Raw genomic sequence first — 18,278 nt, 5'->3', positions numbered from 1 at the left:
TAACTTGATTAATATGTCTCCCAGATTTTCTGGGAAACTGCTCTGGGCATTTGTGAAAGAATTATTATGGGGGTAGATTCAGAACATTTGTGGCTAAGTAGAACCTTTTGACTCCAAGAGATTTGATAGAATATGTCAGTATTTTGCTGTTGACTTTGTCCCAAGATCTTCAGCTCCTTGTTGCATCCTGGAGAATCTCCAGAGTATATTGCACAGAATGATTAAGCAATTTAGTATAGATGTCTCGCTATACTAATAATGAGAATACATAGTTTTTCTCAATAGACTATGTTGTCACTTTTCTACCCTTTTTCTTCAGTTCCCAAAAGCTTCTTCCAGATTTAATTGAATCTAAATTCATTCCAAAAAGCTCCGTTTTGCTTTCCTTCACATATATTTAACACTCACTGAAAACAGGGGCTTAGTAGAAACATAATATAAACAAACAAACAAACAAAAAATCCTCCAGAAACTATTTTCATGACTAATGGTCCATTTTATAGGGACCACGTCCAGTTTTGGCTAACATCTTGAGAGGATACTCCATTTATGCTTTGGCAGATAAATAAACCTTCCCAAATGATTGTTAAATAACAGCCTTTCCCTGTCAATACTGATTAGTTAGTAAACAGAATTAATCACTTTAAAACACATGTTAATTTGGTTAAGTCAGAGTATGGATCAGTTTTGCACACTCCAAGCAACACAGGAAGAAGCTTTCAAGCTCTTATATAAACAAGACTCAATGTTTTTGCAAATAGGAAAGATGTGTTTTTATTTTGTTTTCTTCCTCCTTCCTAATGATGGAAGTTGGCACCGTGTTTCAGGAGACTGGTAGTTGCCTGAAGCCATGAAAGACAAGTCAGCAGTGCTTTGCTGTCCTTCTTTAAATGAGCTCTGCTTGGCATCTGATTTGACAGAGCAGAAATAAGGTATGTTTCTAGCAATGAAAAGACTGTGATTAATTTATAAAGCAGCTGCCACTTTATTATGTCAAACATGATATAAAACTTTAATCTCCCTCAAGGCACATTTCAAATAGTTACTCATTGCTATGCTATATATAATATGTCTGTGGTTTCTCTGGAGAAAATAATGTTGGGTTGCTATCTTTAAAAAGACTAAATTCATTATTCCATGACCCTGTTCAAGACAACAGCTTTTCATCTGAGATTAAATTTTACCATTTATTCAGTCCTGCCAGTTCTTTACTCTAGACAAATGCTTGCATAAAGGATTAGGGAAAGCACCCGAAAGAAGTAGGTGATCAGATACTATGTAGCTTTACATGCCTAGGATAAGTATGAAGCTAATTTTCAGAGTTTATTTCCAAAAAATGAGGTAATTGTTTAGAAAGACAATCATCTTGGTTAGAAAACAGACAAATGCAACCATTTGTTTGATGCAATTTTTTCAGAGGAAAATTCCCACTGGAATCATTCATTATTTTCAAAGGGACCCTCCAAATCATGATATTTCTAGAAATATCAGTTTGAAAATAATTTCTTTGCTATATGTTAGTCAGCAGAGGGCACTCTCTTTCTTTGAAAATACAAGAAAATATGGCTTAAAAGTACAGAGAATAAATGCTTCTCTTTGCAGTGCTTTTATTTGACTTATCTCAGTTTAAAATGTCATAAATATAATTTATAAGATTATTTTTAATGCAATACTTCCTCTTCTAAATTGAAACAGAGATATGATGGCTTAATTTTTTTAAAAAGAATCTGCTATTTGTTTCCCTCTGCCTGTCCTATATACATCTTAGGCTCTTCTCTGGATATTAAAGGCTGTGAAACTTCTGCAGTTCCTTTGTTTAGGCAATTGAATGGGATTGCCTGAATCAACTGACCGTAACTTCTACTCTACAAAGAGGCATACAGTTTTTTCAGTTCTAGCTATTTAAATCCATGAAGCCAAGCAAAGCTGTTATTCCTCTGATCCTTAAAAACACCTCTTCTGCAAGATGCATTCAGGTTTTGTACAGGAGTGAGGCTCAGGAGGAGTTCTGTGCATGTGTATGCTTCTTAGGCGAGAATTCACAGACTTTTTTTTTAAATGCACTCACTGTTGTATTGCAACAGTTGACTGATACAGTGGATTCTTTGGGATTTATCAAGTATAGCCATTTATTTCACTTGAAAATGGAATGAAAATTTGAATGTGTCCATGTTTGCATAACATTATCTTCAATAATGCCAACTATATCACTATATAAAAATGATATTGCAGAAAAAAATACCATTATTTACAATACTAATATTGAACACTGTTCTTCAGAACCAGGTGCTAGGACATGAAGCTTGTTATAAAGCTCTTAAAACCTGTGATGCATGTAAAACAGAAGAAGGATTAGTTTTAATTAAAAAAAACCCAAACAAACAGTGATTTATCCTACCTTCTTGTGAAGTCACTGTAGAGGTGTAGAGAGATTGGCAATTCAGTTTATTATTAACCATTATTGGTTTCCAGATCCATTTTTTTTTTCTGTGGGCAAAGCAGATGAAAGATGCTCTTTGGGAAGGATCGGGAGGGGGTGTTTTTTGTTTGTTTGTTTCCATGTTATATACTGTGGTCCAGTATGCCTTTTGATACCTGTTTCCTGGTGACCAGTTTGTCAGGCACATGCTATTGAACAATATGCATGATGAGGAAGCATGATGGAATGAAAAAGGCATCCCTGACTCTGGGGCTGGCATTGTTCTCTGCTCACTGTTGTTTAAAGCAGTTCCAAGTCTGCCCCAGGTTATACCGGCTGAATACAGGGAGAACTCTTTGATTTTTCTAGCTCCAGCTTTGCCTTTGTATAGTCTATTCTGCTCCATATAAGCTTGATACAGTAGTTTTAGTAACATTTATTTGGGGTTTCAACTGGAGTAACACTAAGAAGCAGTCCAGCAGTGCTCATTTTTGTCGTATATATACTACTGGTTTAGCTAGCTCGAGAAACAATGGTATGATTACTTATGTGTCCATATCATAATTATTTGTTTAATTACTGAAAAACATTTGTTTGAAGATGTTAGATTAAGAGCAGATCTAAAAAAAAAAAAATATCCAGGATACTGATATTTTTTCTGAAAACCTGATTGTATATGCGTACTTGGATATGTTTATGAAAACGTTTATTGATAATACTGTCTTTATATAGACAGAGCAGTAATTTGGATTATTTATGTTAGCTACAGTAACTGTTGTGGGGGAAGATTTTTTGGTAAATTCTTTCTTATGTTGATTCAAACCTGAAATGTTTTTAAGTCTGTTTCTGTCATGCAGATTTGTGTTAAATTTTAAATAGATTTTAGCACTTGAAAAAGATTTTACCACTTGGGCTTGTCAGTTACTAATTGTGAGGACTTCATGAGGCTTGCAAGATTGTTACTAGTGACTATGTCCAAGAGAAGAATTGGATTTAGTTTTATGTTCAGATTGTTTAAATTAGCAATGTTAGAACCCAAATGCTGCAATTAATTTCAAACTCCTTCAGAACTTCAATAAGGGTTTCTTCACCAAGACCTTTCACTACTTCCTTGGAAATCTTAAGGATTTATCTGAACCAGAACATGAATCCCATAATTTTGACACCCCTTCGTCTGGTAAAAGGTTCTGGTAAAAACCTATGAAAACTTGGTGGTAAAAGTAACATTTTGAAAACAAGTCAAAACAAGACTCATGTTTTAAAATACATAGTAAAAGAACTTTGGAACTCAGCAATCTGGATCGCCCTTTACTTATAGGGTCTGAAATTTACTTGTTGCTCTATTTTCTTCAAAGTAAAATTAGGCAAACCACGGAAAACAAACTAAACTTATTGAATTAATGGAATAAGGTCCTAATCAAGCACTTAATATATATAAATGGACTGTACTGAGTTCCATAATTAAAGAAGTGAAAGCTATTCCTTTGTTCACAATTAGAACACCATTGCATGTACATTTTTTTAAGGCGTCAGCTGAAGTGACAGTAATAGAATAGCATGTTTAAATATGCAGATTGTCTTGAGCAGTTGCAGGGCAAAATATCTAGCCTACTAACATGACATAAATAATGAGTAAAGTGTTTTCTTGTGTTCAGATGGAACTTCATGTGTCCTTTTCATGTGTCCATGTGTCCTCTTGTCCTGTCAGTGGGCACTACTGAGAAGATTCTGGCTCCTTTTTCTTCGTTCCCTCCCATCAGGTGTTTATACACATTGGTAAGATTCCCCCTGAGCCTTCCCTTCTCCAGGCTGAACAGTCCCAGTTCTCTCAGCTTCTTCCCATATGCAAGATGCTCCAGTCACTTAATCATCTTTGTGGCCCTGTGCTGGACTCTCTTCAGTAAGTCCATATCTTTCTTGTACTGGGGAGCCTAGAAATGAGCACAGTATTCTTCAATGCAGCCTTACCAATGCTGAGTAGAGAGGAAGGATCACCCCCTTCCACCTGATGGCAACACTCTTCCTAATGCAGCCCAGGAGGCTGTTGGCCTTCTTTGTTGCAAGGGTGCATTGCTGGCTCGTGGTCAGCTTGGTGTCCAGCAGGACCCCCAGGGCCTTCTCTGCAGAGCTGCTTTCTAGCCAGTCGGCCCCTAGCATATATTGGTGCATGGGGTTATTCCTCCCCAGATGGAGGACTTGGCATTTCCCCTTGTTGAACTTCATGAGGTTCCTGCCTGCCCATTTCTCCAGTCTGTCAAGGTCCCTCTGAATGGCAGCACAGCTCTCTGATGTATCTGTTGGAATATGTAGAATTCTACGGTGTTTTGGTTGGAGGGAATGATGAGAATATATAATTCTATCTCAAAATTACCCTCTTTCCCATCCTGGAGCCATAGTGTTCTAAAACACTTCTCTTTAAATAGTACACTATAGCAAAATGAAAAACTTTCTTTGAGCAGTGAAGAACAGAAAGCTGTCGTGAAAAACAAAGAAAATGAAATATAAAATACTGACAGAAAGATGAAAGGTAGTGTCATGGGTTTGATGAGGGAGTTTCCTGGGTCTTGCAACAAAAGAAATTTTTATTTTTCCTTCAAACCCTTTTAAAGACAGCTTATACATTAGGAAACCGGGACTGAATTATCTTAGCCATAGAAAGCTATGTTTCAGCTTGAAAGAACAGAGTATTCTCTGACTGTCAGAGACAAACTTAATTCTTTCCACAATCAGCAAGTAAGCTATAGCATACATTGTATTCTATCTGTGAAACTTCTTACTCAAAGGAAAACTTTCTTCATATATGCACAGATACATTTCCTTAAACTGAACTGATTGTTTAGACAAAGTGTATTTTTGTATTCAGGGCTGTATAGCAATGTGTGTGTGTGTGTTTATGTGTGGGTATTCAAGTAGCATGGTATAGTATGTCATTTAGTATTTCTATGACTAGTAATGCAGGTAGATCAGGTTTTGTACTGTCAGTAACACAGAAATATTTATAAAACAGTTTTTACCATTTCAAGTTGACAGCAATTTTTTTCTACAGGACTGAAACCAAGTTCATTATGAGTTATATATATACCTGTACTGTTGACATTTTATGATAATGGATCTAGTAGTCACTAGAAAATAGTTTTCTCTTATGTTTGAGAAATACCTTTTTGTGCCTTTTCATCAGTTTGTATTTACCAAAGGTTTTTCATAATGGTAAATGACATTCCTTTTATTCTTATAATTAATCATCTGAGATGTAATAATTATATAGTAATAATTATTAATAATATAGTAATAATTATTGTTATTTGGACACTAATAGGTTTATGCTTTCATCAGTGAAAATAATTGAGCTGTGTGTTGTGATAATTTTATATAACTGCACTTCCTAGTGGTATTTATGACCTTTGTAAAGTATTTTGAGATCTTTTGGTAAAAAATACTATATTATATAATACAAAATCTAAATGTCAGTATTTGCTTTGTAGAGTTGTCAATTCAGGAAGATTTTTATCATATTGAATGTGGAGTTAACGATTCTCTTTTCAGAGTTTTTTTGTAAATTGCTCTGCTTACACTTACCACAAACAACAGAATTAAGAAGTGCATCCAAAATCTAGCCTTCTTTTGAGAGAAAGAGATAGCAGAGACTTTAACAGTTGAAGTTATCTAAGATCACGGAAAGACTGATTCATTTAACTTCACCTGCCTGTTTGTCCTCTTAGTAGAGAGTATATTGCTTATGGACGCTTCACTTCTCTTTTTCCCCCTGTTTTGTTTTGCAAACCTGTTTTTTTCTATAGAGGTTGATTGCCAACAGCATCTGTTTAAGAAGTTGTTTCAGTTAATGGAAATATTCTTATAGTATGGGTTTTTGGGAGGGAAGGGGTGAATAGAGACAAAAGTGATAATTCAGGCCTTTACAATTAGATATTCTATCAAAATAACAGTAATGAGCATTTCAATAAATTTATATTTCTTTTATTTGTTAGGCAACAGCTTAAGTGATAGTCAGGCAACCTGAAGTTTATATATGGGAAATACAAAACCTGGAGAGTAAGTGACAAAACAGTCACACCCTTTTTTTGCCCTTCGGTGTTCATTGTCTTTGTGTCTGATGCAACTTAAAACTAAATAAGAAATCAGGAAAATTCAGGGCACTGATTTCAGTGTAGAAATAAATTTCTGATTTATTCAGCTACTCCGTAAGGTTTCTCTGAGCCCTATTAAAAATAAAAAAAGAAATATCATAGGTGTAGACATGATTTTTTTTTTCTTCCGTTATTCCAGTGTTTTCTTATATAAAAGTATTACAGGTAGAGTTTAATGATACATTTTGAACTGAGTCATTTTCAAACTTAAGTCACAAGATATTTTTTTTAAATCCTTATTTATTGTTTTACTGTAGTGCCCATGAGTCATGGGTTAGGACTCATTATTCAAAACATTTTACAGACAATGAACAGTAACAAAAAAATTTTCTTTATTGCAAACTCAAATTTTTAGATTCTGTTATGTGTCTGTGGAATTCTTTTTCAAAGAGCATATGCTATTTTTCCTACTCAAAAGATAGAATATAAAATAGGAAAGGATGACAAATTCTTATTTAGGCAGTTTTGATACCCTATTGACCTTTTTCAATAACTGCAGGATGATTAGCATTGTACCAAGCCTCCTTCTAGCAATTCACAATGCATTTTATTAATTTAAATACAGTTCTTCAGTGTAGCACACCATGAAACCTCTTTCTGTTTGGCCTAATCCATTCTGTGCTTCAGGTTTGCTCAAAGGAAGCAAGTACCTCTCTACAGTCCTCTTCCAAATTAGTTCTTTCAGGCTCCTATGTAAAAGTACTTTCCTACCTTGGACTGATCTTCAGAGATTTATGTTTTCTGATATGTTAAGGAACACATCCCCCATCTGTTACTTGTTCAAGACTGAAATATAGCCTACTATTACTCTCCTTGAATGTTACACCTGTTTCAATTATGTGCAGGTTTCCAGGAAAGTATTTACTTTTTCATTTGCTCTTGATTTAGTAGGTCCAAGGAAAAAGAAAAGAAGGGCAAAGGACAGATGACGAATTCCTCCAAAGCTGCATATCTTGCTATACAGCCCAGTAAGGCATGTACCACAGTTGTAGGTTACAAGTCATAGAATCATAGAATGCTTTGGGATGGAAGGGACCTTTAAAGGTCATCTAGTCCATCCCCCCTGCAATTGGCAGGGACATCTACAACTAGATAAGGTTGCTCAGAGCCCCATCCAGCCTGTCCTTGAATGTTTCCAAGGATGGATGGGGCATCTACCACCTCTCTGGGCAACCCGTTCCAGTGTTTTGCTACACCCTCATCATAAAACATTTCTTCCTTATATCTAGTCTGAATCTACCCTCTTTTAGTTTAGAACCATTACCCCTTGTCCTATCGCTATTGGCCCTGCTAAAAAGTCTGTCCCCATCTTTCTTATAAGCCCGCTTTAAGTATTGAAAGGATGCAGTAAGGTCTCCCCACAGCCTTCTCTTCCCCAGGCTAAACAACCCCAGCTCTTTCAGCCTTTCCTCATAGGAGAGGTGTTCCATCCCTCTGATCATTTTTGTGGACCTTCTCTGGAACCTCTCCAACAGGTCTATGTCCTTGTACTGAGGACCCCAGAGCTGGACACAGTACTCGAGGTGGGGTCTCACCAGAGCAGAGTAGAGGGGCAGAATCACCTCCCTCGACCTGCTGGCCACGCTTCTTTTGATGCAGCCCATGATACGATTGGCTTTCTGGGCTGCAAGAGCACATTGCTGGCTCATCTCCAGCTTTTTGTCTATCAGTACCCCCAAGTCCTTCTCCTCAGGGCTGCACTCAATCCTTTCATCCCCCAGCCTGTATTGATACTGGGGATTGCCCTGACCCAAGTGCAGGACCCTGCACTTGTCTTTGTTGAACCTCATGAGGTTCACATGGGCTCACCTCTCCAGCCTGTCCAGGTCCCTCTGGATGGCATCCCGTCCCTCAGGCGTGTCGACTGCACCACTCAGCTTGGTCTCATCTGCAAACTTGCTGAGGGTGTACTTGATCCCGCTGTCTATGTCATTGATGAAGATATTACATAATACTGGTCCCAGTACGGACCCCTGAGGGACCCCACTCGTCACTGATCTCCATCTGGACATTGAGCCATTGACCACTACCCTCTGGATGTGACCATGCAGCCAGTTTGCTATCCACTGAACAGTCCGCCCATCAAATCCGTATCCTTCCAATTTAGAGAGAAGGATATTGTGGGGGACCATGTCAAAGGCCTTACAGAAGTCCAGATAGATGACATCCGTATCTCTTTCCTCGTCCACTGATGCAGTCACTCCATCATAGAAGGCTACTAGGTTGGTCAGGCAGGACTTGCCCTTGGTGAAGCCATGCTGGCTGTCTCGAATCACCTCCCTGTCCTCCATGTGCCTTAGCATAGCTTCTAGGAGGATCTGTTCCATGGTCTTCCCAGGCACAGAAGTGAGGCTGACAGGTCGGTAGTTCCCAGGGTCCTCCTTTTTACCCTTTTTTAAAATGGCTGCAGTATTTCCCTTTTTCCAGTCCCCAGGGACTTCACCTGACTGCCATGACTTTTCAAATATCATGGAGAGTGGCTTAGCAACTACATCAGCCAATTCCCTCAGGACTCTGGGATGCATCTCATTGGGACCCATAGACTTATGTACATTCAGGTTCCTCAGGTGGTTGCGAATCTGATCTTCACTTACAGTGGGAGGAACTTTGCCCCCCTGATCCCCGTCAAATGGTCTATTGACTAGGGAGGTGTGAGGAGAGAGGTTGCCAGTGAAGACTGAGGCAAAGAAGTTGTTGAGTACCTCAGCCTTCTCCTCGTCTATTGTTACCAGCTCGCCACTTCTGCTCATCAGAGGGGGTACGCTTTCCTTAACCTTTCTTTTCTGGTTAATGTACCTATAGAAGCCCTTGTCATCAGGGTCTGAACTTGTAAATGACTCATGACTTTTGTTGACTGGCATAAATAATTGTTTCTCCTATAAGCAAGAGCTACATTCTCAAGAAATGGATCACTTCGGGGTTTTAGTCCTCTCAAGACAAGAGAGACAAATTCACGGTCATGATGATGGCTTTTTGTACTGACTTCCATTCAGCTTCTAGACTGCTTGGATCTGATCTCATGCCATTGTTGTCAATTATGCAGTCTATGTGAATTCTACTATCCAGACCTACCTAATATCACTGTGCTTGATGATTTAGTTACTGACAGGCCAAGCACTACAACCTTTCTTATAGGTTTGGGAAATCCTGTTACAAAATGGAAAATATTTGCTAAGATATATTTTCCCATGTGAGAGAGATTCTTTAAATGGGCATCTTAAAATCAGCTAGTCCACACAGACCATTGATATGAAACAACCTTGCCTACTGCATCTCAAGCATATTGCTTTCTTCTGTGGATTTAAGATCAGAAGAGGATTTTTTTTTTAAATAGACTGCATTTGTGTATGTCTCCCTCATAAATCTTTCTGGTAGGTTTGAAAGCTAGTTTGAAAAAATTGCAGAGACAATATCAAAAGGATAATAAAAATTTGAACTTTTTTCCAAGCTTGCTCCAACATTGACTGTAACCACTGTTGTAAGATTCCAAAAGGTTGGTGCATGTATGGAGAGAATATGGGAACAGATCCATTTGCTGGCCCACTTAGTCACTGAGGAACATCAGTGCTTTCAAAAAATTAGAAGATAATAGGTAGAAAACTGACACTATGGACCCTAAAGATTAAAAAAATATACTCATTTTGAATAGCAATTATGTGGAATAGAGTATTGCCAGAAAGACCAGTATAAAACTATAATGTTCTTCAAGCTCAGAATTAGTTTTTAACACTGTAAATAATTTTCTGAGGGGAATGATGAAGAAGGAAAAAAGAAGATAGCTATTTTGGTGTCCTCTAACACTCAGATTTCCTGGTTTCAGAATCTAATGGTCTTCCAGGAAATTCCAGTTTTCTTTGTCTGGGATAATTTTTTTTTAATACTTGTAGAAATCAAGGAAGAAACTTAAAAATCGAAGATTGATGTGATTTGTTAAAGATAATTGAATGAATCTTTTTATAAGATCTGTGGCAAATAATGTGCAAATTGTTACAGGTATTCTTGTATCCTCAGAAGGACATGGAAAATGTGTTCTTTGCTGATGTCAAAAGTGTATTAGACTGAAAAGTCAGCTACACCATCTAGATTTTGTTTGTAGAACATTACAGCTTAACTAGTAATTACATCTTAATTACCAGTTTGAATTTGGTGGTACTTGCAGAATCCTTCAGTTTTATCTTTTTTGTTTGTTTGTTTCACTGCTTTGATAGCAATTATTGGTGTTCCAAAAGAAAGAAATCTCAGAAGGTACAATTTTCTAAGGGGCAGCAGCTTTACTGTTTTGTTTCAAGTAATGTCTATTTTTGGGTACAGCAAAAAGTATCAGTGAAGACTAAGAAGTACTGGATAAAGTTTATACTGCAGAAACTGGATGAATGATGAGTCCTCAGATTTTTCATGCAAGCAATTTGAGTGCTAACATGAAAAGTAATGTTACAGAATTGATATTATATTAGTGGAAGGGAACTAAAACCAGTAATTAGCAGTAGTGGCACCACACATCATGCATAATGAGTCTTTTTCTGCATTAAATTTATGCTTCTGCATCTCATTAGGTTTCAGTAGAAGTACTTTTGGCTTTTACCAGAGCAAATGAGAAAAGAATTAAGCCAATAGATGAGATCCTGTATTTAGATCTCTCTCTCTTTGACCAGAAATTAGAAGCCAGTAAAAGATACTGAATGACAAAGACTCAGAGAAAGAAAGAAAAATTGTAATCTACAGGAAAGTATAGTACTTCTGGGGAACAAGAAGACATAGCCTAGACATAGTATAAAGACTTGAAATCTGTGTGAAGGGTTATTACTTTTTTTTTTTTTTTGAGCTGTATGTCAGTAGGGTACAAGTTGTCATGAGTCTACCCAAGCAAATCCCAGGGAACCAGAAACAGTGTTCACTGGGGAAATATGTTTATTTTAAAAAGGCTGAATTACATTTCTGATGGATACAACTCATTGGCATATGTCGGAGTCTATTTCAGAAGTTTTGCCACATAGTGCAAAGTCATATTAGTTGTAGGGCAGGACATACAGAACTGGTAAATAAAGCAATTTAAAATCTTGGACTATTTTGTAGTAATTATACATCTAAATGGATAACTGAATAAAGTAATTACCTTTTATGATTATCTGTACTGCTGATGTAGAATACTTGAGCATCTATTAGAGAATGTTTAGAGAACTGTTAGAGAAATATTTCAGTTATGATGAATTTCTGATGAAAGCTTAAGAGCAACTTTTGAATACTGAGTCAGTCTTTTACCTCTGTTAGCATTTTGATATCAGCTGGCCATTATTTCAGAGCTCAAGAACAATAAAAAAAAATCTGAATATATTGTTGTATCAGTTTGTCATAAGTAGTGAGCAAATACTTGGGGCATCATTCTTTTGGAAGAATACAAAGCCAATTGAACACATAACTGAGCTTGAGAAAAAAATATACAATCTTTTGAAAAAAAAAATCTTCCTGTTTCACAAGAGTATTGGCTTGTGCTTAGTAGAATACCATTTTTTTGTTATTTTGTTGTGAGACAGTAGAGACCCTTCCTGATTTGTCCAGTTTTGGTATGGGTGGATGTGATGTTCCAGAAGAAAATATACTTTGTTAGAACTTGGAGACTTGTGTTCTTATAATAGAGAGCATATGTTCTCCATATCTCAAAGAAAAACATTTTTCACATTGAACTTGGAGTTCTTGATTTCCACATGAGTAAACAATAGTTGCAGGTATAAAATTTTGTTAAGTAATGAGCAGTAGCATTTTCCTGGACTGTCTAAAAAGGGGGGTGACGGGTTGTATGTGTGTAAACAGGATAAATTACTTCAAAAAGAACAAAACCAATCCTTTCTGTATGCATTTACCTAATTTAAAATGCAGAGAGGTTTGTGTCCTTGCTGAAATGTGTCTAGTCTGAAATGCAGACTAGATTTGAGACTAGAATCCCTTGGGTTTTTTGCTTGACTAAGTTTTTATCTGTTCTTTTTCTCTCTTAGTGTATGTACATATAAATGAATCTCTTTAAAAGACAAATTTCCTCCCTCCTCCCCATTCTTTCTGCTCCCATCAGTCTAACTCTGCCAAGTTGGTTAACTGGTTATCATTTAAAAAGCAGGTATATTATATGCCCTAAAATTGTACCTGAAAAATTAAAGCTTTCTTAAAAATTAGCTTAATTAAATATAAATTTTAATGTGAACATTTTATCCATTTCAGCTAAATGATACTGGATTAGGATAAACTTATTCTGAAATAAGGGCCCATATACACATTTATTCACCTTCTCTCATATCATCCCTATTACTATTTTTCTTAGTTTGAACACACCTTATCATCATTCATTCATAACCTCACATTGGTGAGATGGCCAGTCTGAAAAATTATTCCTGTTAATCACATTCACTGTATATGAACTATTTGTAAACATAGAAAATGAAGTAAATTTTGTTTTCTTTGTTTCAAATTAGGCTCATGCACAGTTAGTTCGAGAAGTTGATGTAGAGAAGGTGTCAACTTTTGAGAATCCCTATGTAGATGCAATAAGAAGTTTATGGAATGACCCTGGAATCCAGGAATGTTATGATAGACGACGAGAATATCAGTTATCGGATTCAACTAAATAGTAAGTATATAGTGGTTACAAACAACTGTATCTTATTTTCTGTTCTTTCTAACGAAGTAATTCTTACTTTTCATCTTTTTATACTATATTTTTGTGTACATACATGTACAGTTTTTTGTGTGTGTACAAGTATCTGTGTGTGCATGCATATTCAGCACAAACATACACTTAATAACTTGAATGTAAAGGCTACTGTAAGGAAGGTAGTGTATCTAGTTTAGTATTATGTGTGTGTTTGTTTCCCAAAACATAAGCCTATGATAATTTGAAATCTTACATTAAGTTTATTACTAGGGAAGCGCAGTCAAGGGTAGACCTCCATGCAATTCATAAAAATTATAATGCCCTAGAACATCTATTTTCCCAGTTTTTTCCCTTTCCCTTTTCTTTCCCTTTTTCCTTTTCTCTTTTGCGGTCCTGGTGATTTGGTAAATAGTACCAAGCAAGTGTTCTTGTGTTTTGTTCAACTGCCTCTCTTTTGTACGAACAAGACCTAATCTTGAAAGAATATGGCTGCCAAGAAGGCAAACACATAACTGAAAACAGACTTCAATTTGTAAAGGGTGGAAAAAAAAGCATTTTAAGTTAAATCCTATTTGTTACAGATCAACAACAATGACAATGCATATGTGACTAAACTTGGTCTTGAATGGTACGCATGTACTCTCTTGCAGCAGGATTCTGATAAAACAACAATGTGGAATTTAACACTGGACCCTGAGGACTGTCTAGATGTTGGCTCCAAGAAATTCAATTGCTCTGAGTAATATACTATATAGCTCTGGTAAAATTTTTCATCTGTTCAAAAAAAAAAAAAAAAAAAAGGATGATAGTAGAGGAGGATGACCTTTTGGTGTTGCCCACTAGAAAAAGAATTAGCATACTTGGTTATTAAAGCTGTGTCAAAAACTTCCATGGTCTCCACTGGAACTTTTAGATTAGCTATGAAAATTAATCTGGTTATATCATTCTAGTCTCCATGTCAGGTTGGCAAGAAAGGAAGCCTCTCATTGAGGAAAGCATAGAAGAAACTGAAAGGCACCATGAAGGTCCCATTAAAGTTAATGGAACATGGCCATACACATAACAGAAGCCTGGGGTGAGATTTATCTGCACAGTAGTCTGAGTGTCCTTATCTAGCACAATCCTTTATACGTGACTGAGTCAAGACAAACTTAAAAATATCTTGCTGATGCAATTTAGGCAGCTAGAGAGCTACTGGTGCATGAATTAGGTCTGCTCAGATTTGCTCCGATGCTCTATTACCACACCACATTCTGCTTCTGCTTTATCAGCCCCACATACAGGGTTCCTGTTGTCCTATGCAATCTGCTGTCCTGTAGAGCTGGTTACCTTCCCAATCTATCACTTTTATTATTTATATATGCATATTTTGGTGCACAGTGGTGCAAAGTGCAGTAAAATCTCTCTTGTATTGCATGGATTCTCAGTGTCCCCAAATAGACAATATTGTGTTTTATTTTTCAGTGGTAAGAAAGCTAAAAATCATAGGAAATTACATATAAATGATAATCTTTAGGGTACATAAGTGGTAAAAGAAAATTTTAGAGACAAATTAGGCTGACTGTACTTTCTGATTGTTTTCATTTTGAAATGAACAGAAAACATAAGTAGAAGGTGAAACAGACCTTTCCTTATACTTTGAATTTCTTATATTTGTAGGTCCTAACTTTGGTTCCACAATAGATATAATACTGATTTCAAAATTGAAATAAATGTATATATTTTAACGGTTGCCTTAGAGGAATACAATAAAATTAGTAAGTCTCCAAAGTAGGAAATAAGCATCTGATACTACTTCAGATCAAATTGTACTGAATATCTTAGTTTTGACCTAGTTTAATGAAATCATCACCATAGTAGATCTTTTGAGTAATATTAAAATAGTATAGCTCATTAAGGAGCTATAGAAACAAAATTTTCATACATTTTCTTCCAAAAGGTAAATGTACTAGTTGATTGGTTATTTTTAAAGCTCAACATATGTAACCATTTCACAACATGATTTATTGCAGATTTGTAGATTTTAATTATAATAGATTATAGTTCATTTTGTGGAGTTCTGCAAAAATTGTTTTAGAACAAGTAATAAAACATTAGAATTATAAATCACTATATATAAGTCTTTATATGAGCCTCTCATATATTTATGCTTGCAAGTAGAGTTTCTTTACATATGTAAGTCCAGGAAAAGCAATTAGCAGAAACCAAAGAAAAAATGTTTCAAAAATACAGTCCACATGTTTAGGGATAAAACATCTAAACACAATTTGCTAGCTTTAAGTCCCTATGTCACAAAGCAACAAAAGGTAATGCTTTAAATTTACTACTGGGATTCACAAAGCGCTTAAAAGGAAGTAAACATTCAGTGCTCACTGACTTTGTGAGACTTCAGTAATTTCATACATAAAACCAAAACAATAGTTTGTTGTCCACCGGATCTCTTGTATATGTTTCAAAGCGTATATGTTTCAAAGCATATATGTCAATCTCATGCTGCTTCTTCCTTCACCACTTGCATGAGTCTCTCCTTTAGTCTTCTCAGTTTTTTTTCCCCCCAGTGTTCTTACAGTAGTAGTATTTTTAATGTTCCCTGTGTTGCTTTTTTTTTCCTCACTGTTAGTACACATTGTCTTTCTAAATCTTTCTCTGTATTTTGTTTCTGTTGTTGTTTCTAAATTCTGTCGCTAGTTTCTAATATATCCTGTAAGTTTCTATACTTTCACTTTCTGTCATCTTTTGACCTGCTTTGTCATTCTTAGCAACACTTTTGAAGTTTTATATCCACTGCTAGTACACTGGAAGAATACGTCAGATAGATGTGTATTTACCAGAAGAGGTGAGAGGAGTGTCTAAGAAAGTAAGTTTCCTGAAAGGTGGGAGTTGATTTGAACCTCTTGGTAGCTCAGCAAATACATTCCATTCTCTCCCCTTACCATTGGATGCACCAATGGTTGGATGTTCATATTGTTTTTAAGTAATTTCTAGACTTGTATCTGCAGTAAAGTCAAGAGCACATCATATAAATAGACATTATTCACTTCCCATATACATTACTGTGTGACTTACCCACTTATTTACCACTAAACCACTTCCCTTTATGGCTTCAAAGATACCATTCACAGTGTGAGACAGATGTAAACCAACACCACAGTGTGGATAGCCTGAAATAATAGCTGTGTGAGTTGAGATCTTTCTCTATATATATACTCTACAGACCTTAACCCAAATAGAAAAAAGTTACCAGACAACAGTCTGATTATATCATGGTTTTTCAAAGTCTAAAGGGAAGAGAGGCAACAGTCTTGCCAGGAAGAGACAGTTGTTAGAAGTAACATTTCACATTTGTGTTACAACTTGCAGAATTTGGGCTATAACTAAGAGTTTGTGGAGACTCATCACCATAGGAAGCATTTAGAATGTAACCGGAAAGCTTCCCATAACCTTGCTAAAAAACTTCACCTTTGCTAGCCCCATTAGATGGAAAAATTATGTCATTGTGTACCTCCAGCCAAGGGTTTTCTGGTTGTTACACAAGCACTGAGGATATTTGTTTAGGTAATTAAATATAATTCTCCCCCAAGTTCCTACCCCACTTTATCTATGCCAGTCAGTCTTTAATGCATTGTTTTTAGTCATACATACAGAGAATCCTTCAGGCTTTTGTTTCTGCATTTGCCATCAACTTTAAAAAGGAAGTCAAATAAAACTAAATTGTTATTGTATGATAATACAGCCTGCATATATCTGTGATAGTGTGAACTGAGTTATCTGGGCAGTTAATGCATAAGTGCAGAGATTCCAATACTTTCCTTTGTAATAAGAAGTGATGCAGAGCTCCACGATGCGACTCCCAGGACATTTTCAGCATATCACTGATTGTGAACAGGGAATGAAAGAGATCAATCCTGATTATGTCTTCTCATTAAACTTCATGTGTCACCTTTTGAAAAAATATTGTATTAACTGTAGTGCTTTGGTCAGCTAGTAATTTTTGTATGATAGTATTCTACCAGAGTTTGAAGTTCTCTGTAGATTCTACTGAACAATTAATTTCCTCATACCTATCCTTTAAAAGTAACATTTTGCTTCTATGTTACACTTCAGAAGTAGAGTTGATTGTGTGCCAAATAAAATGTGATTAGGGACCCACAAGGAGAAAGATCAGTATATGCACCTGTTGTGTTTTAACCCAACCAGCAACTATGCACCACACAGCCGCTCGCTCACTCCCCCCCCCCCCAGTGGGGTGGGGGAGAGAATTGGAAGGGTGAAAGTCAGAAAACTCGTGGGTTGAGATAAGAACAGTTTAATAACGGAAGTAAAATGAAAGAGAATGGTAGTAGTAGTAATAATAACAATAATATAATACAATAATAATATAAAAAGGAAGTGATACATGACACAATTGCTCACCACCCACTGACCGATGCCCCGCCCGTTCCCGAGCAGCGATTGCTTCCCCCCCGGCCAACTCGCCCCAGTTTATATACTGAGCATGATGTCATATGGTATGGAATAGCCCTTTGGCCAGTCTGGGTCAGCTGTCCTGGCTGTGCCCCCTCCCAGCTTTTTGTGCACCGGGCAGAGCATGGGAAGCTGAAAAGTCCTTGACTAGTGTAAACTCTACTTAGCAACAACTAAAACATCAGTGTGTTATCAACATTATTCTCATCCTAAATCCAAAACACAGCACTATACCAGCTACTAGGAAGAAAAATCAACACTATCCCAGCTGAAAGCAGAACAATATCCACCCCTTATTCCATACCATATACGTCATGCCCAGGTCCTATCCTTTCAAATACATTCCAATTAATCACCACCACTTTTCCAGTCTTTTGATATATTTATATATATATATATATATACACACACACACATATAGATATAATTTCCCTAGTCTATAGGCTATCCCTCTAAAATGTTTGTTGAGTTCATTAAGTCCATGACTTTGGGCTTCACTCATCATAACAGTCTTTCAGGGCAGGAGAGATGGTGTGTGGTGTTGGATTGTTGCATGCTGAAGCCGGTTCTGGTTCCATCACCACTGCACTTTGCTCAGTTCCTCAAAGTT

The 18,278-nt window shown here is 36.5% G+C and overlaps 1 protein-coding gene across 2 annotated transcripts in view; it reads left to right on the top strand.

Moving 5' to 3' along the window:
- Positions 1–18,278, top strand: part of LOC148055452 (guanine nucleotide-binding protein G(q) subunit alpha) — a 155,413-nt gene that overhangs the window by 76,637 nt on the left and 60,498 nt on the right. For both annotated transcript variants that reach the window (XM_087760283.1, XM_087760284.1), the window contains exon 3: positions 13,026–13,180. In XM_087760283.1, the coding sequence (XP_087616409.1) occupies positions 13,026–13,180 (155 nt within the window). The remainder of the gene's footprint in view (positions 1–13,025; positions 13,181–18,278) is intronic.

Source organism: Nipponia nippon, unplaced genomic scaffold (assembly GCF_047370975.1).
Source record: "Nipponia nippon isolate SJK-2023a ecotype South Korea unplaced genomic scaffold, ASM4737097v1 scaffold_22, whole genome shotgun sequence".
Taxonomy (NCBI): Eukaryota; Metazoa; Chordata; class Aves; order Pelecaniformes; family Threskiornithidae; genus Nipponia; species Nipponia nippon.
The sequence above is the reverse complement of the archived record's forward strand: the minus strand, read 5'-3'. Positions and strand labels throughout refer to the sequence as shown.